The sequence below is a fragment of the Musa acuminata genome, chromosome BXJ2-4, assembly GCF_036884655.1.
Source record: "Musa acuminata AAA Group cultivar baxijiao chromosome BXJ2-4, Cavendish_Baxijiao_AAA, whole genome shotgun sequence".
In the NCBI taxonomy this organism is placed as follows: Eukaryota; Viridiplantae; Streptophyta; class Magnoliopsida; order Zingiberales; family Musaceae; genus Musa; species Musa acuminata.
In genome coordinates, this window is record NC_088341.1 from 47,498,761 (window position 1) to 47,522,018 (window position 23,258).

The following is a 23,258-nucleotide window of genomic DNA, read 5'->3' on the forward strand; positions in this document are numbered from 1 at the left end:
TGGCGCTGGGTCCCGCAGACCTGGAACGACGTGGTCGCGATTTCCATGGCCGTCTTCCTGGCGACCGTCTGCCCCCACGGTACTGACCGTTACGTACGACGGGGGCAGCTGCAAACGGCCACGTGTCGGAGAGTCCATTCGTCCTCCTGGCGTAGCGAGACGGAACGAATGGGACCATTTAATTGGCCGCCCGAAGAATGGACGGCCGAGACGAGACGGCGGGAATATAGCTGACCGATTCGAGTAAAGAGATGGGCCGGTTGATGTGACAAGGGTGGGGTAGAGAGCGCAGAAGGCTTGACTGGTAAGACGCGCCAAGTGTGAACGTCGCTACGTGCCGCCTATTAGTTTCTTCCAGCGTGTGCGTCTCCCCGAGGTGGGTCGTGGGCGTCTCTCACGGCATGGCACTCCATGGACGCTGTGGTACACAGACTATGTGGGAGGGTCGACGTGATATGATTCCAAGGACAGCTATCGTCGAGTGCCCATCGTTGTTTGTGATGGGCGACTGATTTGAAGTGGGATCCCCTGTTGTACTGCTCGTATGCAGTGTGGGAGGACGACCGCTCCACCCCTTTGAGACTGTGTCCCATCCTGGATGGTTGGTGTAGGTTTTTCTGGAGCCTATACCAAAGGAGCCATGGCATTCACATAGCACTGGACCCCCTATCGTTCGTTTGTCTGGGTGAGATGGCCATTGGCCTAATACCTGTGCATCACGCACAGGTTACTTACCATGAGTGTGCATATTTTTGTCCTCTCATTCCATATGATGATGAGATTCGCACGGTTCTCAGCCTCTTTCGGTTGGGAGGACAAATAACAGTCTTACCATAAGCACCCCGAGGAAGGTTTAATGATGAAAAGGAATGAAGAAGTATCTCAGAAGGATTGGGCTGACGAGAGTCCACTTGTGAGAAGTTGGATGACTCAGATTACCCTCCGCTATTCCTCCCACACCCATGACGGCAGCACCTAATATGGTATTTGGTTCTGCAATAAAATAAAATAAAAACACTTTGGCGCAGCATGGGATACCGCTGTGTCAGGTGGAACCGCCCATGAGGTTGCTCCGACAGAGGCGTTCATGGAGTGAAGGTTAAATTCCCAACCGTGTACGCCTTTCTGCTACAACCTTCCGTTCCGGTTCATGGAAGCTAATGTAATTTATTAAGCAGGAACTAATGACATGAACCCGGTTAAGATGAGGCACGCTACGTGCAACGGAAAACGTGGACCACGCCCTTCGCACGTGATCCCAACACGCGCGGTCGACTCAAACAGCGTCCAAAAGGCCATCCCATGGTAAGGCCACAGGAGAAGCTACACGTACAACCCCAGAAGGATTCGTGCAGTACCTCAGAATACAGGCAGGGAGTCATCTGGGTAGGGGGGTCCAAATGGATTCTTTTGGTTCTTTCCACGACACAGCTGGCTTCCTTGTCCGACTACCACTTGGACGCTTCCGTTGCCAATTCATATCTCCCGAAACTGCCCCAACCAATCAAACAGAGACTTCGACTTAAATAGATAGCTTTTTCCTTTCTTGTTCTACGAACAAAAGTTGGTAGAAACACCATGGCAGTAGTTAGATACGACTTCATTCTGGCAGTATACAGAAAATTAATTGAGTGTAAACACAGTACGGCATCATATAAGTACTAGACTATCTTCTAATTCTAACATTATTAAGCACTGGCAGTCTAATTATTTATCAGCGTAGGATAATTCGAAGGGGTAGTTTAAAAACAACCTAGAAATGTAGCTACTGTACACGATGGAACGAAGATAGATCCAGAACAGCAACAAGTGTGAAAAATGACCCAAGAAGCTGGAAACTGTAAACTGGAAATATAAAGTGCGGAAAATGCATGGACAGGATATACAATAATATGCAACATAAATTTAAAATATAAAGTGCATCAAAAATAAAGAGTTTGTGCAATTACAAGATTCAAACCTAGGGATTGCGCGTAGCTGCTGCTGCTGCCACCACCACCACAACAATGAACTCTCGTGTTGTATCCAGACTGCAGCACAAACTACCACGCTTGAAACACGCAAGTGGGAACAAAGAATAATGCTATACACTTCGGGTACCCCATGACAAACAAAATATGGATACATAAGAAAGAAATTGTAGCATAGCATGCCTTGAACAAGGGTGCAGATACAGAAGCAAGCTTGCAGCTAGAAAGAAAATGAAGACAAATAGGAACTCTCCTCATCTTCATCAATCAGCGTTTGTTTTTCCAAGTGAATACAGCACAACTCTTCCCAAGTTATACAAGTTGATTACCAAACTCAGAGGTGGCTCGGCCACTTAGCAATAAGAGCAATGTCTGTAGCACACTGCAATTCCATCCAAGATATACCCTTCGACTCCAAGGCAGATACTAGTCATAGACAGTAGACTGGCAATCACAGACTTAAACAAGGCTAATGATGTTGAGTGAAACCTGTCTGGACAAGGAAAAAAACAAGCCTTCCCCTCCCTGCCCCACAACCTCCCCCCCAAAAAAGAAACACGTGGTCCAGTGGGGACTTCCATGTCCTGCAATTTGGATGTTAGGACCTGACCTGTGTTAACAAAGGATCCATAGACAGCTCAGGGCAATCCTGAATGCTATATAAAAGAGGAATTGTGGATACAAATACACATCCATATTATAGTGTATTGTACCAATTCAGAACCATACAGATAACAGGTGATGATATTGTCATATTGGTACACTTTTTGAGTATTTTGTTATTATTTTTTTCTCAAGTGTTATTGAGATATACCCATATCATAACAATGTATGGCACTACCCATCAGCCGGTCAGCATGCGCTGGCAGTGACCATCCACATGCCATGGCCGCCTTTTAAAATAGTGCCTTTGACATAATGCTTTATTCCAGAGCTTCAGCAGTGTACATAGGCATGGAAACTAAAAGACATTCGTGGGACCACTAGATCAATGGAGAAAACAGGTTCTACTACTATCTCCCATCTAGTCCAATTGAAAGCCATTTAGAGGAATTAGGCTTGACAAATAACTGCAAAGATAGGCCTAAACATTGTGTAAGTTGCTTCCAATACAAAACACCAGATATACAGTAAAAAAACCAGTCAAGGTTTTTGTCTAAGTGTGACATCTTCTAGAACCCCTTTCTGAACCTGTAGCAATGTCGAAGTCATCTCTGCGTGAGAGTACTTGATTGCATCAATATACGCAATTGCCTAGTTTTAGTTGTGCAACAAGGTCAAATGTCCAAGAAATTTATAACTCCAATTTTTTCTCTAGGAACCTATCTACAAGTACTTAACAATAACATAAAGTAAATTTTCTCTTCAGTGAGACTTGTTACCAATGTCGATGAACGAATAATTAAAAATATCGACTGCAAGAATAAAATAACACACAGTGTTAAATATTCTACTCTAACATTAAAGAGAACACTGTCATATGGACAAATCTTACTTTTAAATAGCATTATTACATCTTTTCATCATGTCTATCATTCGACATTAAGTATCCCTGAAAACAAGGCTGTCATTGTTATGATCATTTTTTTTTTCTAAACTTTGAATAATATTTTATTGAGTTTGTATAGTTCAGTAAGAGTCGGATAGGGGTTTATTTGAGATTTATTTATTTATTAGGAGTCCAAGTCCTGAAGGACTTAGGAGTGGAACTCTATAAATATGGATGTATCTGTTCCTTTTCATCTATCAATGAAATGTTATTCCAGTCTTTTGGCAAACCCTAGGAGACCAATCCTCTCGAAGTGATCATCCCTTTTCTTTCTCTTCTTCTATGATAAAACCCTAGGGTCTTATCATCTGGTATCAAAGCCACGATCCTTAGCGTTCCCGCTGCAGTTCCTCGTCTCACCTTCCGCGCAACTGCCCTCAGTCGCGCCTTATCCAAACTTCCGCAGTAGTCGCCCTCAGCCACGCCTCATCCGACCTTCCATCGTAGTCGCCCTCAGCCGCGCCTCATCCCACCTTCCACCTAAGTCACCCTCAGTCGCACCTCATCCCACCTTCCGTGCAGCCGCCCTCGGTCGTGCCTCATCCCGCCGCAGTCACCCTCAGCCGCGCCTCACCCTACCTTCTGCCGCAGTCATCCTCAACCACACCTCATCCCATCTTCAGCCGTGACCCTCAGCGTTCCCTCCCAACCGAGCGATTGTCTCTTCCCCCTCCAGCCAAGCAATCGCCACCAGCATCTCATCCTAGCCGTGCAACCGTCTCTTCCCCCTCCAGCCGCGACCCTTAGCATTCCCTCCCAGCCGAGCAATCATCTCTTTCCCTCCAGGCAAGCGATCGTCGCTGCCTCCTAGCCTCGGCAACAGCATTTCCTACTCGCAGCGATAAAAACAAGGCAACTCCTACCCACGCCACCGTCGTTGCCTCCCAACCGTGCCACCATCCTTGCTCCTAGCCACGCCACCATCGGTGCTCCCAACCCTCGGCGATGCTGCTCCCAATCGCGTCACCATCGTTGCCTCCCAACCTCGACAGCAGCATTTCCTCCTCGCAGCAACAGAAACAAGGCAACTCCCCATGTCGACGCCACCGCCTTCTAGTCGTGACATCATCGCTACTTTCCAACCGTGATCCTTGGTGTTTCCATAGCAACTACCCACGCCACCATTGCTACCTCCTAGTCGTGCCACCATCATTGTCCTACAACCGAGCGTCCTTAGTGCGATAGTAGCGAACCCTCACACTGCTCTCGACGTCCAGAAGTGTCCTCGACACCCTTGCAACGATCCCTCACGTCCTTGTAGTGACTGCAACGAGCCCTCACGCTGCTCTTGGCATCCGCTTCCTCGGCAACCTCGTAGTGAGCCCTCACGTCCTCAACGCTGCCTTGGGCCAACTTCAAGGCAGCCACACTGAATCAAGCCAACTCAATGCTGCCCTTAACTAGACACCAGAAACAAGAGTTAGGGATTACAGATCTGCAATCCTACGTAATGGCTACCGACAACTCAGTGAAAGCCCAACAAGAAGCTTTGGAAACTAAAATTGAGAACCGACTGCAAGAAACCCTTAATGATTTCAGAAGGAGCCTATTAGAGAGCTTCAACAAGTTTCAACAAGATGAAAGTTCAAGTCTTACGTTGAACCGACTTGGAGACACCGGAAAGAGGAATCAAGAACATGACACAAACTACCCACGCATGAAAGTGGAATTCCCAAGATGGGAAGATGGGGATCCGACCAGTTAGATCTCTAAGGCAGAAATTTTTTTCCGTTTTCATAGAACTCCAGAAGAATCCGAGGTGGAAATAGCCTCAATCCAACTAGATGGAGATGCAATCCAATGGTATGATTAGTTCGAAACCTAACACGAGGTATTCTCGTGGGAGCAATTCAAGAGAGGGCTTCTCGTTCACTTTGGACCATCTGAATACGAGAATGTTGATGGGTAGCTCGCTAAAACGAGTCAGATTTCAACAGTGCTAGGATATCATAACAGATTTGAACAATCGTTAAATCAAGCCAAAGACTGGTCCGAACGACAAGGTGGAAACATTTATCGAAGGACTTAATCCAGATATCCGATGTGAAGTCAAAGCTCGCCAACCCCGCACTATGACAGTCGCAATCTCATTTGCATGTTTGCATGAGGAAAAATCAGCAGGGAGAATCATCGAAACAGAAGTGACAACAAACAGATGATCAGCAAGCCACCCGCCCCATTTATTCCCAACCAAAACCCTAACACCTGAAGACTAACCCGAGAAGAACTCAAGGAAAGATCAACAAAGGGTTTGTGCCGGCACTATGATGAAAAGTGGAGTAAGGAGCACCGATGTAAACAAGGGCAACTTCTAATGATTGAACTAATTGGGGAGGAACCAAAAGCCGACAATGTGAATTCCGATTATAAAGGTATAGATTCTGATGAAGATGTTGGACCTATTATACATACAGTGCATGCATTAGCTGGCTACTCTAACCCGCAAACTATGAAAGTTGAAGGAACTTTGAAATTCGAATCACATTGAAGGCTGTGACAAATTCGAAGTAAAAGTCGCTAATGGACGGATTTTAACTTTTGATAGCAAGTGTTCGAAGATAAAATTGATTATACAGGACCAAGAGTTGCTTGTGGATTTCTTTTTGCTACCCTTGAAAGACTTCGAAGTGGTGCATGGAATTGAATAGCCATTAACCCTGTGTGATGTTTCTTTAATTTTTTCTAAACTAATCATAAAGTTTTTTATTAATGGAAAGCAGATGATCCTAAAAGGAAGACGTAGAAGTAAGGTCACAACTACCACTAGTCATCGGATGGAGAGGGTTCTTCAGAAGACTGCAATGACAACTACACCAGAAGGCTAGCCCATTGCTAACACTATCAAGAAGTGGAGACCCTACTTGTTCAACGGGTTGTGATGTACCGCAAATATCCTATGACTGAAGTGCTGAAAGAACACCTCCAAAAGTTTGATGCTGCTCAACTTTGAGGACAAGACTGATTTGAAGGGGGAAGAATTGTTAGGATCCCTTTTATTTTTTGAACTTTGAATAATGTCTTATTGAGTTTGTCTAGTTCAGTAAGAGTCGGATAAGGATTTATTTGAGATTTATTTATTTATTAGGAATCCAAGTGCTGATGGACTCAGGGGTGAAACTCTATAAATATGGATGTATCTGTTTTTTTTCATCTATCTATGAAATGTTATTCCAATCTTTTGGTAAACCCTAGGAGGCCGATCCCCTCGAAGTGATCATCCCTTTTCTTTTTCTTCTTCTATGATAAAACCCTAAGGTCATATCAATCATCACCTACCATTTAACAAAGTAAAGCATCATGTCATTAAAACTTTTGTTATTCATGCCTCCCTATGATTAACAATAGCTAAAGAAACCCATAATCCTGGGAGTTCACTAGAGAACTAAAGTAATTGACATGCAGGGAAGTATTTGCAGCTTACCACATCAAAAATTTTGAAGAAGTTTTGACCATGAAATTTAAGTATGCCCACCAGAAATTTAGTTTAAGATCCATGAGCAAATATTTGTGCAAAACTAAACTCATGCAGAGACTATAGACTCAAGATTTACTATACTTGTTCACATAACCCTGCAAGAAAAACATTTAAACACATTAAATCTTAAATAACAGTGATAACAATAAGAACACAATCCAATTAGGGGTACTTACCTCTACAAGCTTCAAAAGCTTTGGCTTCGATATGGAAAGATAATGATTTGTTGACTCTGGATCACTTGGGATTTGATGAGGTTGCAATGCACTTAGGACCTTCTCAGAGGCCTTCTTGACTATCATCTTATGAGCATCCTTACTCAAGTGACCTTCCTTCCAAACTGGCTTTAGCAATTCCTTCAAAAAATCTACCAAAGCAGTACGAAAATTTTTCACTGCCTTTGATTCCTTAATCTCTTTTCCCTCATCTACTTTACTCATATTACGGACAAGGTCTGTCTTATCAACATGTGCAACATCAGTCAAATGATGGACCTGACTTTCCCCCTTAGGAGTAATGTTGTCTCCCCCATCAACTGCTACTGGAGCAGGAGCCATAACATTTGTATAGCCACAAATTTCGTGCTGTGATTTCTTGTTATCTAGCATGCTTTCATAGGCTGGAGTAGAAGTGTTGAAAGACTTTTTCACATTATACTCTGGAGCAATATCACCTAGTATAGGATAACCAACAATATGTTGACTTGTCATACTGTTTGTGATCCCTCTTGGAGAAGCTGAAGCTAAAAGTCCTACTTTGGGAGGTTCAATGCTGTCAACAAGTGGATCATATTGGATTTCAGAAGATGATTTAAATGCTCGTGCACTGCAAAATGATGATCGAAAAGGTATAGAAGGTTCCCAAGTATTTTCTTGGAGTTCTGATTTCTGGTCAGAAAACGTCAGAATATCCCCAGCAATACTTTGTTGTCCAGATGTAGTAGCACCGACTCCCCTACCATAGTCGAGTGTTCTACAAATATCTTGTTGTTTGGCATCAAGTGGTGGAGAGCCATGTGCTAATCTTGTCCTTGCTTGAGCATATGGATGAACTGATTCAATTGAAGGCGAACCGCAAAACAGATGAAGAGAATTCTTGAAGCTTGAACTAACTGAGCTGGTTAAGCAAGAATTATAGGAATCATATGGTGGAAAGTGGCTCTCTTGATATCGTATAGCAAAGTTATCTGGTATTTTTTCATAAGAATAGGTGTTGTTGCAACCCCTGTAGACATCAGTTGTTGTGAATGATCTACCACAGACATAGTCATATCTTGAAGTTAATGGGTTCTTTGTGAAAGATGATGCTCTTGAAAATGATCCATCACTTAGAGACTCACCTCCAGGCACTTCCTTGTATATTTTTTCCTCACCTGAATAATCTCTTGATAGAAACTCTCCACTAGATGAGCGTCTATCACCGATGGAATCAAGATTATGTTTTAGCCCGTAAGTTCTTTGGCCTCCTTCTTGGAACAATGTCTTCTGCCTTAACCCATCAACTGCAAGATGAGATGTTCTATCGGTCAACGGAACATTACCTTGAAAACATTCCTTAGGATAGGTATTTGATGCAAGCAAATTATTATCATCCCTGATCTGAGATGATCCATGGATCTCCCCACCATATGTCCGGACAAGGGCACTTGGTGAAACATCTGATTTTCTTGAATTCTCAACAATTGATAAGCCTATCGAGTCGATTGAAGCAGATTTACTTGATATTTCAAACTTTTCTGGTGAACCTGGTAATTACATTGATGCTATCAGCAAAATTTCCTCCAACTAGTCTCGACATATAATTCCTCTACAAAAGATGACTAGATACCTTTGCAATCAACCGGATCTCCACTAGTAGTCCTATCTTCCTTGGCAACCTGGCTAGTGCAGCCAGCCCCTTCTTTCTTGTGAAGAAACCTACAGGAGTTTCCCTTAATGCACCAGCCTCTGGCGAAAAAGTTGCAAATAACTGCAGGCTTTTTGTTCACACCCTCAAGTTCAGTACTAGGAGATAAACTCCTTGGTCTCCTTTGTGGGGTTTCCTGGCTGAAAGAAACAGATGGGTTATCATAGATTAAGTAATATCTGAAACACAGATAACCAGAAAAGAAGAAAGCAAATGAAAGATATATATAGAAAAATCATAATATATTCTGAACAATGAGTTTTAAATAGCAGCAATACATTCAAGTCCTTAAAGTCTGTAAAGCATTTTGGTGCTATCATCTGATGCTTCATTTTATATGTAACCATCAGACCTCATTGTAGAATTGGTCTTCATCATGTATTTTGCTGATTGTCCTTGTGAACCTTAAAGAATCTAATATCCATGACAGAAATAGTATCAACGGCTACCACTACTACGAGCATCGAATAACGTGCTTTAAGGATAATTGGATTTTGAAAACCTATTTCAAACTAAATACTGTGTTCATCCAGTCCTTACCTGGCACCACCATCACTTATTTCAGATGCCTTAGTAATATAAGACTCAGATGGAGGATTGTTGTCAAGGTTGCCACCCCTAACATCCTTAACATGAGAATTCGATGAATTGATGTATGATCTCGCAGGACTGGAAGAAACTGACTTCAGCTCCTTACAATGATCTTCATGCTTTTTGCTAATATCTACATGAAAAAGGGAAATGATGAAGAATGGTCAATCATCATCATGGAGACTAGCTGCAAACAAGAAATCATACCAAGAGAGAAAAGGTAAAATTTTAAACTTCTGAGATAATTATGGTTTATGGAAAGGAAAAAATTGAATTTTGTACACTATCAGAATTGGACTGTTGCTACAGCATCTTGTTATAATGTCAATTTATAATATGCAACTATGGCATATTTATTGACCAGTATCAAAAAAATAAAATTCAACAGCAAGAGAAACAGTTGATCATATATAGATAGCAGGGTGAGAAGATGTAGATCTATTTCATTAATCTTAGATGGTTATATTTTGATATAAAAGAATTAAATAGTGTATATATATATATATATAGGGAAGTAGGCTTCCACAACAGGTAGGATCACTCCTTTGCATCTAGTAATCATAATACAAATCATGGAAGTTTGCAAGGGTAAAGTTTTGTACATTGACCCTCACCAAAAATCAAAATGGCAGGATTCTATTGCACCGGGTTGGCTTTTTTTATGGGAAAGCTACCATTCCAAAGATAGCAAGGTTAAGGCTAAGACAAATCTGAACAAGGCACATGTAATATTAAAACCTCCAAAACATTAATGGAGGATGAGGATAGAACTGAATTAGACTAAAAGAGATGTCCCAATCTGGTTTTAAATATTTAGAGAGAATATAATGATGAAACCAAAGACAGTATGGAAGATAGATCATGGATCAAAAACCCGATCTAGTACTGAACCAGACGGGTGATCAAACAGATACAACATTGGTAAAGGGCGGCATACCAACACTCGATATCGATGGATATCCACCCCAAACCAGAGAGATTGTGTGTGTGATAGAGAGAAGAGATGGAGGATGACACGTACCAGAACACATACCAAAGGGAGGTGGAACCAATGTTTTTAAAAGTGTTAGGCGCCAAAAGGCACCAAAGTCCCAGAACGCCCAAGACACTAGGTGTCTGCCCAAATAAAATGAGGTACTCCCGAATATTAAAATTTAAAAAACATATATTATGATTGATAAATATGATCACAAAATAAAAATGGCATCAAATTGAAATCATATAAAGTACCAAATTACATCTCTTATAATTACACCTAGCTAATAGCTCTTGTAAGCTTACTTATACATAATGTGTGCATTTTCTAGAAGAGGTACTGGACACAGGCCATAGATACGCTATCATGGTAACTCTTTTATAAAGATTAATAAACATGAAAAACTATACTGGATCTGGTTGTCTTTTTATACCATCCAAATAAGCCGTGTGGTTGTCCAAATGTTCGTTTTTCTTCAAACCATCTAAGTGGCTGAGGTTAAAATTCCTAATTTAAGTTCTGAAAAGACAAATAAAAGACAGCATGGTAGCTCCCTTTTATTTCTTATTTTCTTTACTTTTGGAATAAAACCTTGACATTTTGATGTACCTCCATTTAGCACTACACTTCAATGCTTTAACTCATGTGAGTAACAAAAAGTTACATTCTGCTTAAAAGTGCGAAAGGCTATTACTTATAAAATAAGAAAGAGAGATGGAGAAGTAAACGACGGCTATGGAGGAAAGTGAGGGGAAAGCAAACAAAAATGTAGAAGGCGACAGATGAAGTTGCGAACACCAACGAACAAAGCGACTGTGGCAGACGAAATGATAGGGTTTTGGTGGTTGCTTTCACTGGGTCGTGGGGGTGAGTGTTAAGTGGTATGAGTGGCGCTTCTTTAAAACACCTCGCCCTGAGGTGTTACGAGGCGCAAAAGTCTCATCTTGCTTGAGCACATGGGCAAGCACCGAGTGCCTTTTGAAAAGACTACCTAGAACATGTATGGAAGCAACAATGACGATGACATGAGGTGGAGGAGGTCATTATGGCAACACAAGGAAGAGGCAGATGCAAAGGTGTGACAAAGGCATAGGAGGTTGTTGCATCAGAGACAAAGGTGATGGAAAGGGAGAGGTACACAAGCTATAAAGGGAGTTGATAACAAATGTTGGCATACAAAGAGGGTAGGATGGCCCATATTAAAAATTATTTTTTTTATAAAAAAATCAGACATGAGGTAGTATACAAGGTAAGAACCTAATTGGACAACATGCCTAGTACCATACGGATAAAAACTGGTTTTGTACTGACTAGTACAAGTAGTATGTAAATCCTTAAGATAAGTAAATAAGTGGAAGAAGAGAACACGAGATGAAACATTAGTAGTTCCACAAAAAGACGAGACCTTGAAATAATTTCAAATGACGAGACCAACCAACTAATTACGATAGCACCAACGAAAGTGACCAGCTTACATGGAAGCACAAGTTGTCATAGCTCATTGGAGGTGGAACTTTAAGTACCATGTGCTCGAATAGGTGTTAGAGGTGCAAATAAACCATATCTAGACCAAAGAAGGATGAAAACTAAAAGGTACAAATACACAAAGAAGTTAGAGGTACTTCGAGTGGCCAAATAAAGAGTCAATCAGCATTATTAGTCAAAGTTACACTTAACCGGACAAGTAATTTGATGGTCATGTGCCACTTTACAATATTCAGCATTTGTGAAGTTATACTTCTTAGGCAATCATTCAAGACTGCAAGTGTCTTATCTTAGGCGCTCGGGCCTCGCCTCGCCTCGCCTAAGCGCCCAAGCGCCTTTTTAAATCACTGGTCATCACATGATTTCGGATGAGGTAATGCATTGGTGAATGCATTATGAGATCAAGTAGGAAAGCGACCCAAGGTAACACAAAATGGAGACACACTTAGAGCCGATATGAAGATCGGCTCAATAGAGGGCTGACCCGTGGAATGGTGGGCGCGAGGACCACCATCAACTCAATGCAAATCTAAGAGCGGAGCAACTTTGGTGTAACTCGGCGAAGTACCCAAGCCGTATGAAGGGAGTCGACATAGAAGAGGAACATGGAGTGGAGGCATAAAGCTTTCCTTGGACAAAGGTCAAGGACATAAACTCTTGCAGATGCAAGAGTGGGATCATATCGTTCCATGGGTCCTTCGTTCTGATGGAGCGAACTCATCCTGCATAGTGCTAAAGACGAAGAGAGCTTCTAGGCACATGCACCTTATCTCGGTGAAGCATTTGACGGAGGAACCAAGGAGACTCAACTTGCGGAGGCGAAGTTGGGTTCAGAAGGCCTTGGCACGGGGCAAGAGGACGCGAAGGCGGGTACTTTTGAAGAATATGCCACAATGCTGTCATTCAAGTTGCCATGAAGGAAGCGATGTACAGTGGAGATTGTGTTGGTAGAAGCAGAGGCCTAGGATCCAGACAATGGTGCACCAATTTCAGCGAAGTCGGTGAACTTCGGGAGCTACTAGGCAACGGACTGTCCAAGAGTTGTGCTTCGTCTGGGTGTGACTTGAGAGCGGGTGGGCGAAGATCGATTGTCAAAGGAGCGAACACAATCGAAGGTGGAAGAGACCATGTGATGTGTTGGCATAGGTCATACATGGAGAGATCACAATCCGAGTTCATCTCACAAGTATCAGAATGCAATGTCACCAGGAGGCGACATGGTGCAGCGAATCGTGGTAGAACGGTTTATGGCGATGCAATACACACGAATCTATTCCCGCGAGGGACTAGATCATACGGAGGTATGATCAGGAGCTACTGGGAGCTCCACTTCGATGAACAACACGACGGTAAGAAATGCTATGGATTTAAGGAGTGAATATCATGGTATTGCGGAAGCGGGTCTTCCATGCGTGCATCGAATTTTGCATCGGATAAAAGTCTTAGTCATCAGCATATGGGGGCTATATACCACCGAAAGAGCATACCAAATGCAAGTACCAGTGAGTCCTATGGGAGGGACTTGATCATACAGAGGTATAATCAGAGTGGCTAGAGAGTCGGACTACTCCAGAGCTCATATTCACTTAAGGGAGCTCGGCAAGTCAGAGAACAAGGCCGAGTAAGTGAACGTTGCTACCAAGGAAGCTAAGGAGAACAGAATCGGTGCGAACCCTGCAACATTATGGAAAAGGCCATGCATGAGAGTTGTAGTCTGTCTTTTCATCGACCAAGGGGAATTGCTTGGAGAACACAAAGGTGTTGAAGTAAAGGGTCGAAAGGGGTAAGGAAGCAATAACGAGTCCAGAGGGACTTAGCTACCCAAAACCAAGCATCAGTTAGAATTGAGGTGGACTCGGAGGAGTGCCACAAAGGCAGATCCACCGATCGCGAAGAAAGGGATGCTGATGCGAGGCGACAGATAGTAGGGCCATAGGCATGGCAACACCATAGTACCACAGAAGCGGGACTTCCGTGAAGTCATTGATCCCTTGCTCTCATGGAGGGAGAGCACTTAGTCGTAAAAAGGGCCGAGGAGGTAGATAATGCAAAGGCAAACTCCAAGTACCGAGACAAGGCTGAAGGGCAAAGGCCAGGGAACTTCGTAAAACCGGTGTCAACGAGTTTCTCATCAAGATAACTGAAAGTGGAGGGCTTCGGGTTGATGCAAGAGTGCTCGACCAAGGACGAAGTAGACAGTACGCAGTGCTGTACCTTTACAACTCAGAGGAGTAGGCGGCAAAGATAATGGAAAAGACGATACAATCCCAGAGGCGACTAAAACAACTAGAGACTTGCTCCAAGTTGGGGTGCAAACACTTCGAGTGCTCCAAAAGTTCGATGGAATTAAGAAGGTGAATCACAGTAGCTAACTCAACGCAATGAGTGCAAACACTTCGAGTGCTCCAAAAGTGCAAGCAAAAAGCGGGGGAAGGCTAGTAACCAGCTCGATGCATGGTGTACAACTCTCAAGGAGGCGAGCGAAGTCTAGTAACATTTGTCTTCTCAACTCTTAAGCGTGGGCGAAACCAAGAACCTCAATTCTCTTATTTATCCAGCAGAGGAACTTTGCACAGGTTCAAAGGCCCTTCAAAGAAACCAAATGGAAGACAATAGTTGTCAAATCCTCACCAATGGTGATCAGTGCTACTGAGAGTAGATTATATGCTTCATTTCCCAACAGAATGTCATTCAAAAACGGAAGTGATGCGAACCTACTTGGAAGTGACAACTAAATGAAAGACCCAAAAGCTGATGGGCAAATTTTGTGGAGGAAGGACCCAAAAACTTCATAAGTTTACGAGGCGATGCTCGTTAAAGCTCCAACAGGCATCCACCCAGTTCAAGCGGCATAAGGCATTTAAGAGACTGGTGCATACTAAGGATGGTCTTTTCCTTCATCTAAAGGATCCATAGGAACAACAGTGATCAACACAACTCAGCCAACCTCACACTAAAGTCAGAGTCAATGGCGAGTTGAAGCAGCATAGTAGATTAAAAGTTCGACTACTCAACAACAGCAGCAGAGAGCAGTTGGGAGCCAAAAGGTGCATTGCAGTTGGAGCAGAAGATTAAAGATTCAGCAAAGGCGAGGAGTTGCAGCGTCAACAAGAGCTTCGACGAGGACGTCGGAGGAATAAGTGACGGGAGAATATCACAGATAAAATTGTAAACGGGGTGTTCGATGTAATGCTTATATATGTCCGTGTCTTTCGGTTTTGTTTATGCTTTGCACAGCATATAAAGGGCTGGCGGTAGGCTTAGCAACCTTATTTTCTTTAGTTTTGGTGGCCGCCCTAGCCCTAGGCTTGCAAATAAAGGTTATGTCATGTGGGCACTTATGGGGATTTCGATCTGTAGTGGACCATTTTGGACCATTTGTTGTACGACCGTTCAGAGCTTGTGAAGTTTATTTGTAATTTGCATTGGCTATGAAGTGTTTACTGAAATGATTGCTTGTGGATCCCGAGTGAGATGCTTTCTCTAATCCGTTTTCTCTTTTGTAGGTCCTAAGGGACCATAGGAGGTTTTGGGGAGACTGACCTTTGTGAACGGACATGCAAGGGTGCCGCACGACTTAGGCAAAACCTACTAAGTGCATAACAGAATGACCACCTTTGTTGGGAGAGGAGGTTGTCTGCTATTGCTAATGATCACTCAAGCATGCGCATGAGTCACACCCGTTTAAATTGCCTTATCCGGACCATCTTCGAGGTGCTCAAGCCTGCCTCGCTCGGGCTTGAAAACATTGTTTCCACTATATTTTATTAACATAAAAATGTTTACATTTGTGAAGTATGGGTTGGCTTTGATCAAGAATAACATCAGAGAAAATTAGTTTCGACATGTAAGGAGACCCATAAAGGAATCAGCCAGATGATGTGGGTTAACTCAGATTAGTTGGACTAGAAAGACCTATTGCAAAAAATACGAAGGGTTTTGGTGGCTCTTAATTTGCCTGGTGATATCATCCATAACAATGCTCAATGTTGGAAGAACAGTCCACATAGCTGACGCCAAATAATCGAAATTGATATCTTCTAGTTGTTGCAATTTCATGAGTGCTCAAGATTAATGAAACAGTTAATGAAAAGGAACCATTCCCAAATGAGAACTTTGTCTAAAGCAAGGGTAAGAACCTCCACTTGGTAAATGAGAGTCCAAGAAATGGGATATCTAGATCAGACAACACGGGGCTTGCCCGAGGTTTAAAATCATCGGTCCACAAATTGATCAGAAGAAGATCCTAAGTTCCTACATGAAGAGTACGTCCTCCTGTACAAAAACGAAAGATATTATAACATTTAATTGTCAATCATGCATCACTCAACTTCAAATGTTTCTCCAATATTATCAGCTCCAAGCAAGAAAAGAAATGTGCAAAGTTTGGAATGTCCAGAGGTCCTTCCTAAACCAGGATTGCCCTAATATAGCGCCAATTACCCTAGCAATCTCCCAAATATAGCCTCTATGCCTCCCAATTTAACCATGCCCTCTTTAATCTGTGAACTCTAACAGAATACTAAAACAACGAAGAAAAAGCAGACCAAGGAAAACAGTAATTGAGAACAGAAATCTAATTTGAACGTCCATAGCACGAGCATAACACTTTCTTGAATAGGAAAGATGACAGATCGGTCAAAGAACAAACCATCATCGTCTTCGTTGGACAGATCGGCGCCTGCCATCGCAGCCTCTTCCTCCACCACCTCCACCTCCTCCAACTCACCGTCGTCGCCCTCCTCTTCCTCCTCCACCTCCACCTCTCCCTCTGCCATGTCTCCCACTTCTTCATCCTCGCCCTCTGCCTCTTCTACCTCTTCCTCCTCATCTTCTCGGTCGTCTTCTCCCTGGTCCTCGCCGAGGGACTCGTAGCCGTCATCGTCTCCGGCGGCGGCGCGGGAGTCGCCCTCCTCCTGAGGCTCCAGAGACGAATCGGAGATCGGCGTCGCGGAGGGTTTCGGCATCTCCGACGGCGAGTGCTAGTGGTACGGCGGCAAACGAAAAGGAGAGAGGATCGCACGAAGGCAACAGTGGTTCTAAATTGGAGGCACTGCGAGGGTTGCCCTTCTTATTTTCGTACTGGTTTCTCCTTTTTTTTTCTTATTAAATATATATTTTTATATATAAAGAATAAATAATAAACCGTCAAGTTTTTACAGACTAAAGTAACTCTTCTATTTTTCTTTCTTTTTGATATAAATAAAAATTTATAATAATAACAGTTATACGTTAGAAGATAAAATAGGACGGGATCGTTAATTGGAATAGCTTAAAATAAATAATTCTGATTCTAAGACTTTATAATATTTCTTAGATGCTATTAATTAAAATTCAGAAAAATATATTTTTCCTTTTATGATTGCTTTATAATATTTTAAAAATCTTGAAAATAGTGGGTATATGGCCAAATAAATAACAAAGACAAACTATGAGGATAGATACGTACGTATGAAAGATTTTTTTTATGAGCTCGTGTATTATAAATTTAATTTTTTTTTGTGACTAACTATAAATTACGAAGCTTAACAAAGACTTAACTATGAAAGATTTTTTTTTATGAGCTCGTGTATTATAAAACTAACTTTGAAATTTTAAATTTTGGATGTTGTGATGATAAAATATTGAGGATCTTTTAGATATTTACATTTGTTAAAGCTTGAAAGTAATCACTATTTATATTTGAATTTTTTTGGATGATTATTAGTGGGATGTATATAAAGAGATTTTATAATGTCAAGGATGAACATGTAAAATCCCATTCATTTTAAATCGGTAAACATCCTCACTTATCACCAACACTATAATCATCGAGATTTTTCTCCCTTAACATAAATATAATATATTACTTTATTTAAATAATTAATTTCTTAGTTTATATAATATGCTTAAAGTAATGATTAAAATTAATTTATTTAATCATTTGGATAAATTAAATTTGTTTATTAATTAATTAAATTATTAATTAATTTATATTCTAATTAATCATGTGATTATTAGAAAATAAATAGTTCATTTTTTTTTGTGTCTGAATCATAAGAAATAAATATCATAATTCTATTATGAATGTAAAAATAAAAAATAAATTATAATTAAAAATTAAATCATTATTTACCTTTGAGAGAATTATCTTCTCTTGAAGAAAGGATTCACGAGAAGATATAGGGTTTTTTTTTTATTACCAATTTTTATTCATATTTTAAAATCTTTAATATTAGAATTATTATAATTTATATACTACATAATAATATTTTAATTTTAAAAATTTATGATTAATAAATAATTATCATTGAACTATGGTATTAGAATGATTAGTTTATTTAATAATATTTTTAATTTATTTATATGAACAGATATAACCTAACAAATGTAAACAGATATAACCTAACCATGTGATTAAGTATTGTCTAGCTTATATAGTCAAACATGACTTAGCTAATGTGGCTAGATACGACTCAGCCCATGCGGTCAAGCATAATCTGAGTTAGACAAAGTTCAACCTGTATGGCCAAGCATAACATAACCCATGTAACTAGATATAACATAACTCATATGACCAAACACACTCCAACTGATGCAGCTAAATACAACCCAACTCATGTAGTCAAATATAATCCAACTTATATGACTAGGCACAACCCTATTGAATCTCATATTTTGATGATGAAATTAATTGATTATGTTATAATCTAATATGTGTTTGAGTAATTTAGGACAACATCGATCAAGGAAAGACAATTCAATTAAAGCAAAAAGAATCAGACGTTGGGCCGTAGTGGAATATGTCAGAAGATTGGAGGTCAAGTTGGAAGAATGATCGACGTACCGGAAGGACTTCGTGCCATGAGTTCGGGCATCGGGTTAAAGGATCGAACATTGTGTCAAGGAGATCAAAAGTTGCAGGAGTCAACATGTCAACACACCGAAGAAGAGGATGATGCACCGATGGATCAAGCGAAGTGCTGGATAAACCAATGACATGCTGGACAACATAGGATTTATGCTTGTAATTGTTTGTCTAGATCGAGTTAGTTTATGTCTAATTAAGTCGATTTTGGGGTGAAACAATGCCAACTCAATTAGAGGCCAATTAGGTCACCCATAAAAGGACCAAGCGATGACACTGCTAGATTTGGTGATGGTACCGCCCAAACATAATCTCCCAGAATATGTCAAGTTATGGTATTACCAGACTGAGAGATGGTACTACCTAGCGTCAATGTCAGATTAGACAGTGGTACCACTTAGTATTAGACTGACAAGCGGTGGTACCGCTAATTGTTAGTTTGGCAAGCGGTGGTACAGCCCAATACTAGCGGTGGTACTGATAGTACCCTGAAAAGTTGAGATGAGATCATTTTGGCTACAAATTTGAATTCATTTGGGGCCTATAAAGACCTCACTTATCCCTACTCAATTAACACATGAACGGAGAACAAAAATCAAGGAAATCGCTGTTGTAATCTTATGAGAATTTTCCTCCTCTAGCTCTAAGTATTGATTTCAGCTTAAGAGAGGGGTGAGTGTCTTATAAAGGTTATCTCCTAAACTTGTGAAAATAAAAAAAGAGTTATAAGAGGGTAGTTGTTCTTCGCCTAAATAAGATCAATAATGAAAGCCGATGACATCAATTGAGAAGGAATCAGGAGTGGATATAGGTTATGATGATCGAACCACTATAAATTTAATGTGTACTCTCTTTCTACTCTTTATTACTATTGTTCTATGTCTTAATTGCTTATTTCACATATTTTAAGTGAAGTATACTTTTGATATCATTTCCGGACTTTATCGAAATGATTTTTTTAAATCATCGAAGTTTTCTAATAACACTAATTCATCCTCCTTTTTAATGTTGATTTTGATCTTAATAGACTCAACATGCGAGCCAAGCATAGCCTAGTTCAATAGTAAAGCTCAATCGCATTCGTGAGATTCAACTTAGCATGAAATTAATCTTGCCCAATTATATAACTGGTGTTATACACATCATTGCCCTTATATCCAGCCCATTGTATCATAGCCCAATCTGTTACTTGGGACAAGTATATGCGACGCATGTGACTTCAAGTGAGTTGATTCGATCTAGGCTAGCACCATACAATATAGTCTAATTTTCTCTTCTTTTATTCGTTTGAGCTTGTTAATTAACTGAATTAGATAGATTTGAACGATTCAAATAGGTTCAAGGTGATTCTAGACCAACTTGGCCGGTTCAACCTCACTTGACCTAATTAAAATTAGTCAAATTTAAATTAGACTAGTCTAAGGCGATTCTAGATCAGTTATATAATAATTTGAGGTTAGTTCTATTAGGTCATAATTAAATTAAGTTTGGCTTAAATCAATTAGGCTATTCCAATTAGGATTCTGATTGATTAAGGACCATTGAGAAATCGATACATCATGTCTTTATGATTTAATAAATTAAAAATAAATATATCATTTAGAAATAATTAATAAATTTTTAGAGATTAAATTAATGATATTGATGTAATTATTATCGTGTAGTATAAGTGATTATGTTGAGTGGTCTATATTGAAAGTGCAACTTGTGAAAGAAAATTTCAGGCCCATCGTAATGCAAGAGTCATCAATTGACATAATCTACTAGATTATATACATCAAGCATGGTCACTTATAATATTTTATCATACGATTTCTTAAATACATATATAAAAGAATCGATGAATATAAATGAATGAAAATGATTGACTATACATTCTCACTAAAGATAGATAGGGCGATTCTCTTAGGAGATTAGTAGGCATTTAGATATGACAGGTTAATAATTCCTCCATCCGTCATTGAGAGAAACATATCGCCCCATTTGGATGAGCGAGGGATATCACTCTATGTGTTATTGCGAGTGTGATATGAGTTATTTTCATTCGTTATTGGGAGGAATCTATCTCGTAGAGTATATCTCTCCTTCTACCATGGAGAGAGTATATCATCGAGCATGATGCACATATTTGTTATTTGATTGTTATGTATATCATGTAATTCATGTATAGTTTTATTTACTATATAAAGACTATCATTATTTTTTGATACATAAGTTTTATAATGAATTGATATTTATCATCTTAGATTATGGACATTTGTATATGTTTTACGAGTATGGAAGATTAGTTATATGTTTTTCAGAGATTTCTATTGATGGTTGATATATTTTTATTTTATATTTATTATTAAAATAATAAATTATTTTATAATATATTTGAGATTTGGATGGAGAAGATTTTTTCATCCAGCTCTATTAAGAAGATGTAAATTTTTTTAGTTAAAATTATTTAATATTATAATAACATAAATTTAAAATTTAAAATATTTTTTATAAATTATAAGTAATAAAAAATAATAATTTATTTATATAAATTGGGACGTGAGAAACACGATTCGGTGCATGTTGAAACGAGGGTGATGTCCAAAATAAACTTGAAGACAGAGACGGCATGTCATGGTTCGACAGAGACCCAAGAGAGAGAGAGAGAGTAGCGGAGTTAATGGATCGACTGTGAATTCCACGGCCTGGAATCTGGCGCTCACAGCTCCAAAGAGACGAGACAGTGCAACACCTATGTTAGCTTCATTCTCCGTCGTTGACGTGGAAGAAGTCCCAGTCTTCGAGAAGCTGTGGCCATGCTAAATTTCCAACCGGTAGAACGATGAGGCGGATGATGGATCCATCGAAGCAGCCGTAGGCAGCGAGAGCGCGGTCGTCATCCTGGAGCAGATTGCTACTGCAGTCCACCAGTAATAGCCTGCTTTCCTCCAACTCCTCCTTCCTTGCGATCTCTCTCTTTAAACCGCCAACCGTTGCTTCATCTTCCACCTCCACGTAGAAGAATTTGCCGGTGAGCATCTCTATTCCTACCTTCATATCCGTCCGTCCTCCGCCTCTCGACACCTTTCGTCTATCCTTCGAACAAGAAACACAGAGTTACGTTATCTTTTGTATGGCGGGACTCGTAATGGCATCCTAATACGTTCCATCATACATGCATCCAAATAATGGTGGGAAGAATATTTCGATACGAAAAGAAAAATTCAGATGATCAAAAATCAAACATAAATCAAGAAAAAATATATAAATTTTACGATATTCTCCGATCTTCATTTATATCCATAAAAAAAAAAATCATTCAAATAATCAAATGTAGCAATTAGAATCTCACCGAATCCAAAGCCTCAATACAATTTCTAACAACACTTTGAAGACTTTTTCTCTCGCCCCCTTGTGATCGATCGGGAAAATAATATGAGCCCTCAAAAATATTATTCTCCCTCACTGCAACTCTCTCTCTCTCTCTCTCTCTCTCTCTCTCTCTCTATATATATATATATATATATATATATATATATATATATATATATATAAAATAGTTTTTATGTTATTTTTGGTATTGCAGGACTAAAAATTAAAATTCATATTACATAGATCGTCCGCTTCATAACACGAATAAAGTATGGACGGTCATAATTTTTGGCACTGGTCAACACTACATTAACTCTACCCACCCTAAAAGCACTAACATCGATGAATACGATGGGTGTTACTTTAGTGTTAAGGTAAACACTAAAGTAAGTTCCCTCTTTAATGACGTACCGATTAGGGATCAATATAATTACTTACCATGCAAGTTTATATATCTTGATCTTTTTAGGGCACACTTTCGACCAAAGTTTCAACTTTTTATCGTAAATTTTATTTATGTTCGATCTATCAAAGTCTATGGGACGGTATCAATGACCCACGAAATTGTCTTGGAAATAATATATATTATTATAAATTCATACAAAGAAAGTGAACCTATCGGGAGATTTAGATAATTAGGGAATTTATTATATCTAAATTATAGAAGTAAATATTTTAACTATAGGATTATATATATGCTTCGATAAAATTAAAAAAAATAATATTTCATAGGATCGCAGTATAATGTTGGCATGAAATGTCATAAATAAACAAAGGAGTCCAAGTCGCTTATAATTTCCCCCTGCATTAACATAACTTCATACATACGAAGAAAGTATCCATTTTCGAACTTTTATTCTGTTAATTTTGGCTATTAATTTAATGCTCGGTAATCTCAAAATTAAAGATGATAATACAATATAAAATACCCGAGATAATTTAGAAAACAAAACACATTGTTGCACGCTGAGCGATGGTTGGAAATGTACAATCGATGAAGAAATTGAACATACAATGCATGATTTCCAAAAATACAACAAAGAAAAGTAAGGAAAGCCGTGAGATAATGGATCGGAAAGGATGTTGCAGACCGATACGCACACGTA

General features: G+C 39.9%; 1 protein-coding gene and 1 long non-coding RNA gene across 9 annotated transcripts; both read right to left on the reverse strand.

Moving 5' to 3' along the window:
* Window positions 1-1,883: 1,883 nt before the first annotated feature.
* On the reverse strand, window positions 1,884-17,024 carry LOC103982108 (zinc finger CCCH domain-containing protein 36). Of its 8 annotated transcripts, none has more exons than XR_010486540.1 (6): window positions 16,603-17,024; window positions 9,440-9,623; window positions 8,822-9,039; window positions 7,171-8,738; window positions 6,992-7,089; window positions 1,884-2,030 (listed from the first exon to the last, which is right to left on the reverse strand). XR_010486540.1 is itself a non-coding variant. In XM_065107091.1 (5 exons), exons 1-5 carry the CDS (start codon window positions 16,916-16,918, stop codon window positions 7,060-7,062), a joined length of 2,316 nt encoding a protein of 771 aa, XP_064963163.1. In that variant the 5' UTR covers window positions 16,919-17,024; the 3' UTR covers window positions 2,105-7,059. The 8 variants fall into 8 exon arrangements, 1 of the variants encoding a protein (XP_064963163.1); XR_010486537.1 differs by having other exon boundaries at window positions 6,941-7,089; XR_010486539.1 differs by lacking the exon at window positions 1,884-2,030 and adding an exon at window positions 2,105-2,554.
* Window positions 17,025-21,438: 4,414 nt separating this feature from the next.
* Window positions 21,439-22,252, reverse strand: LOC135609289 (uncharacterized). The gene is made up of 2 exons (XR_010485727.1): window positions 22,133-22,252; window positions 21,439-21,871 (listed from the first exon to the last, which is right to left on the reverse strand). It is a non-coding gene; the product is annotated as an uncharacterized LOC135609289 (long non-coding RNA).
* Between the last annotated feature and the right edge of the window lie 1,006 nt (window positions 22,253-23,258).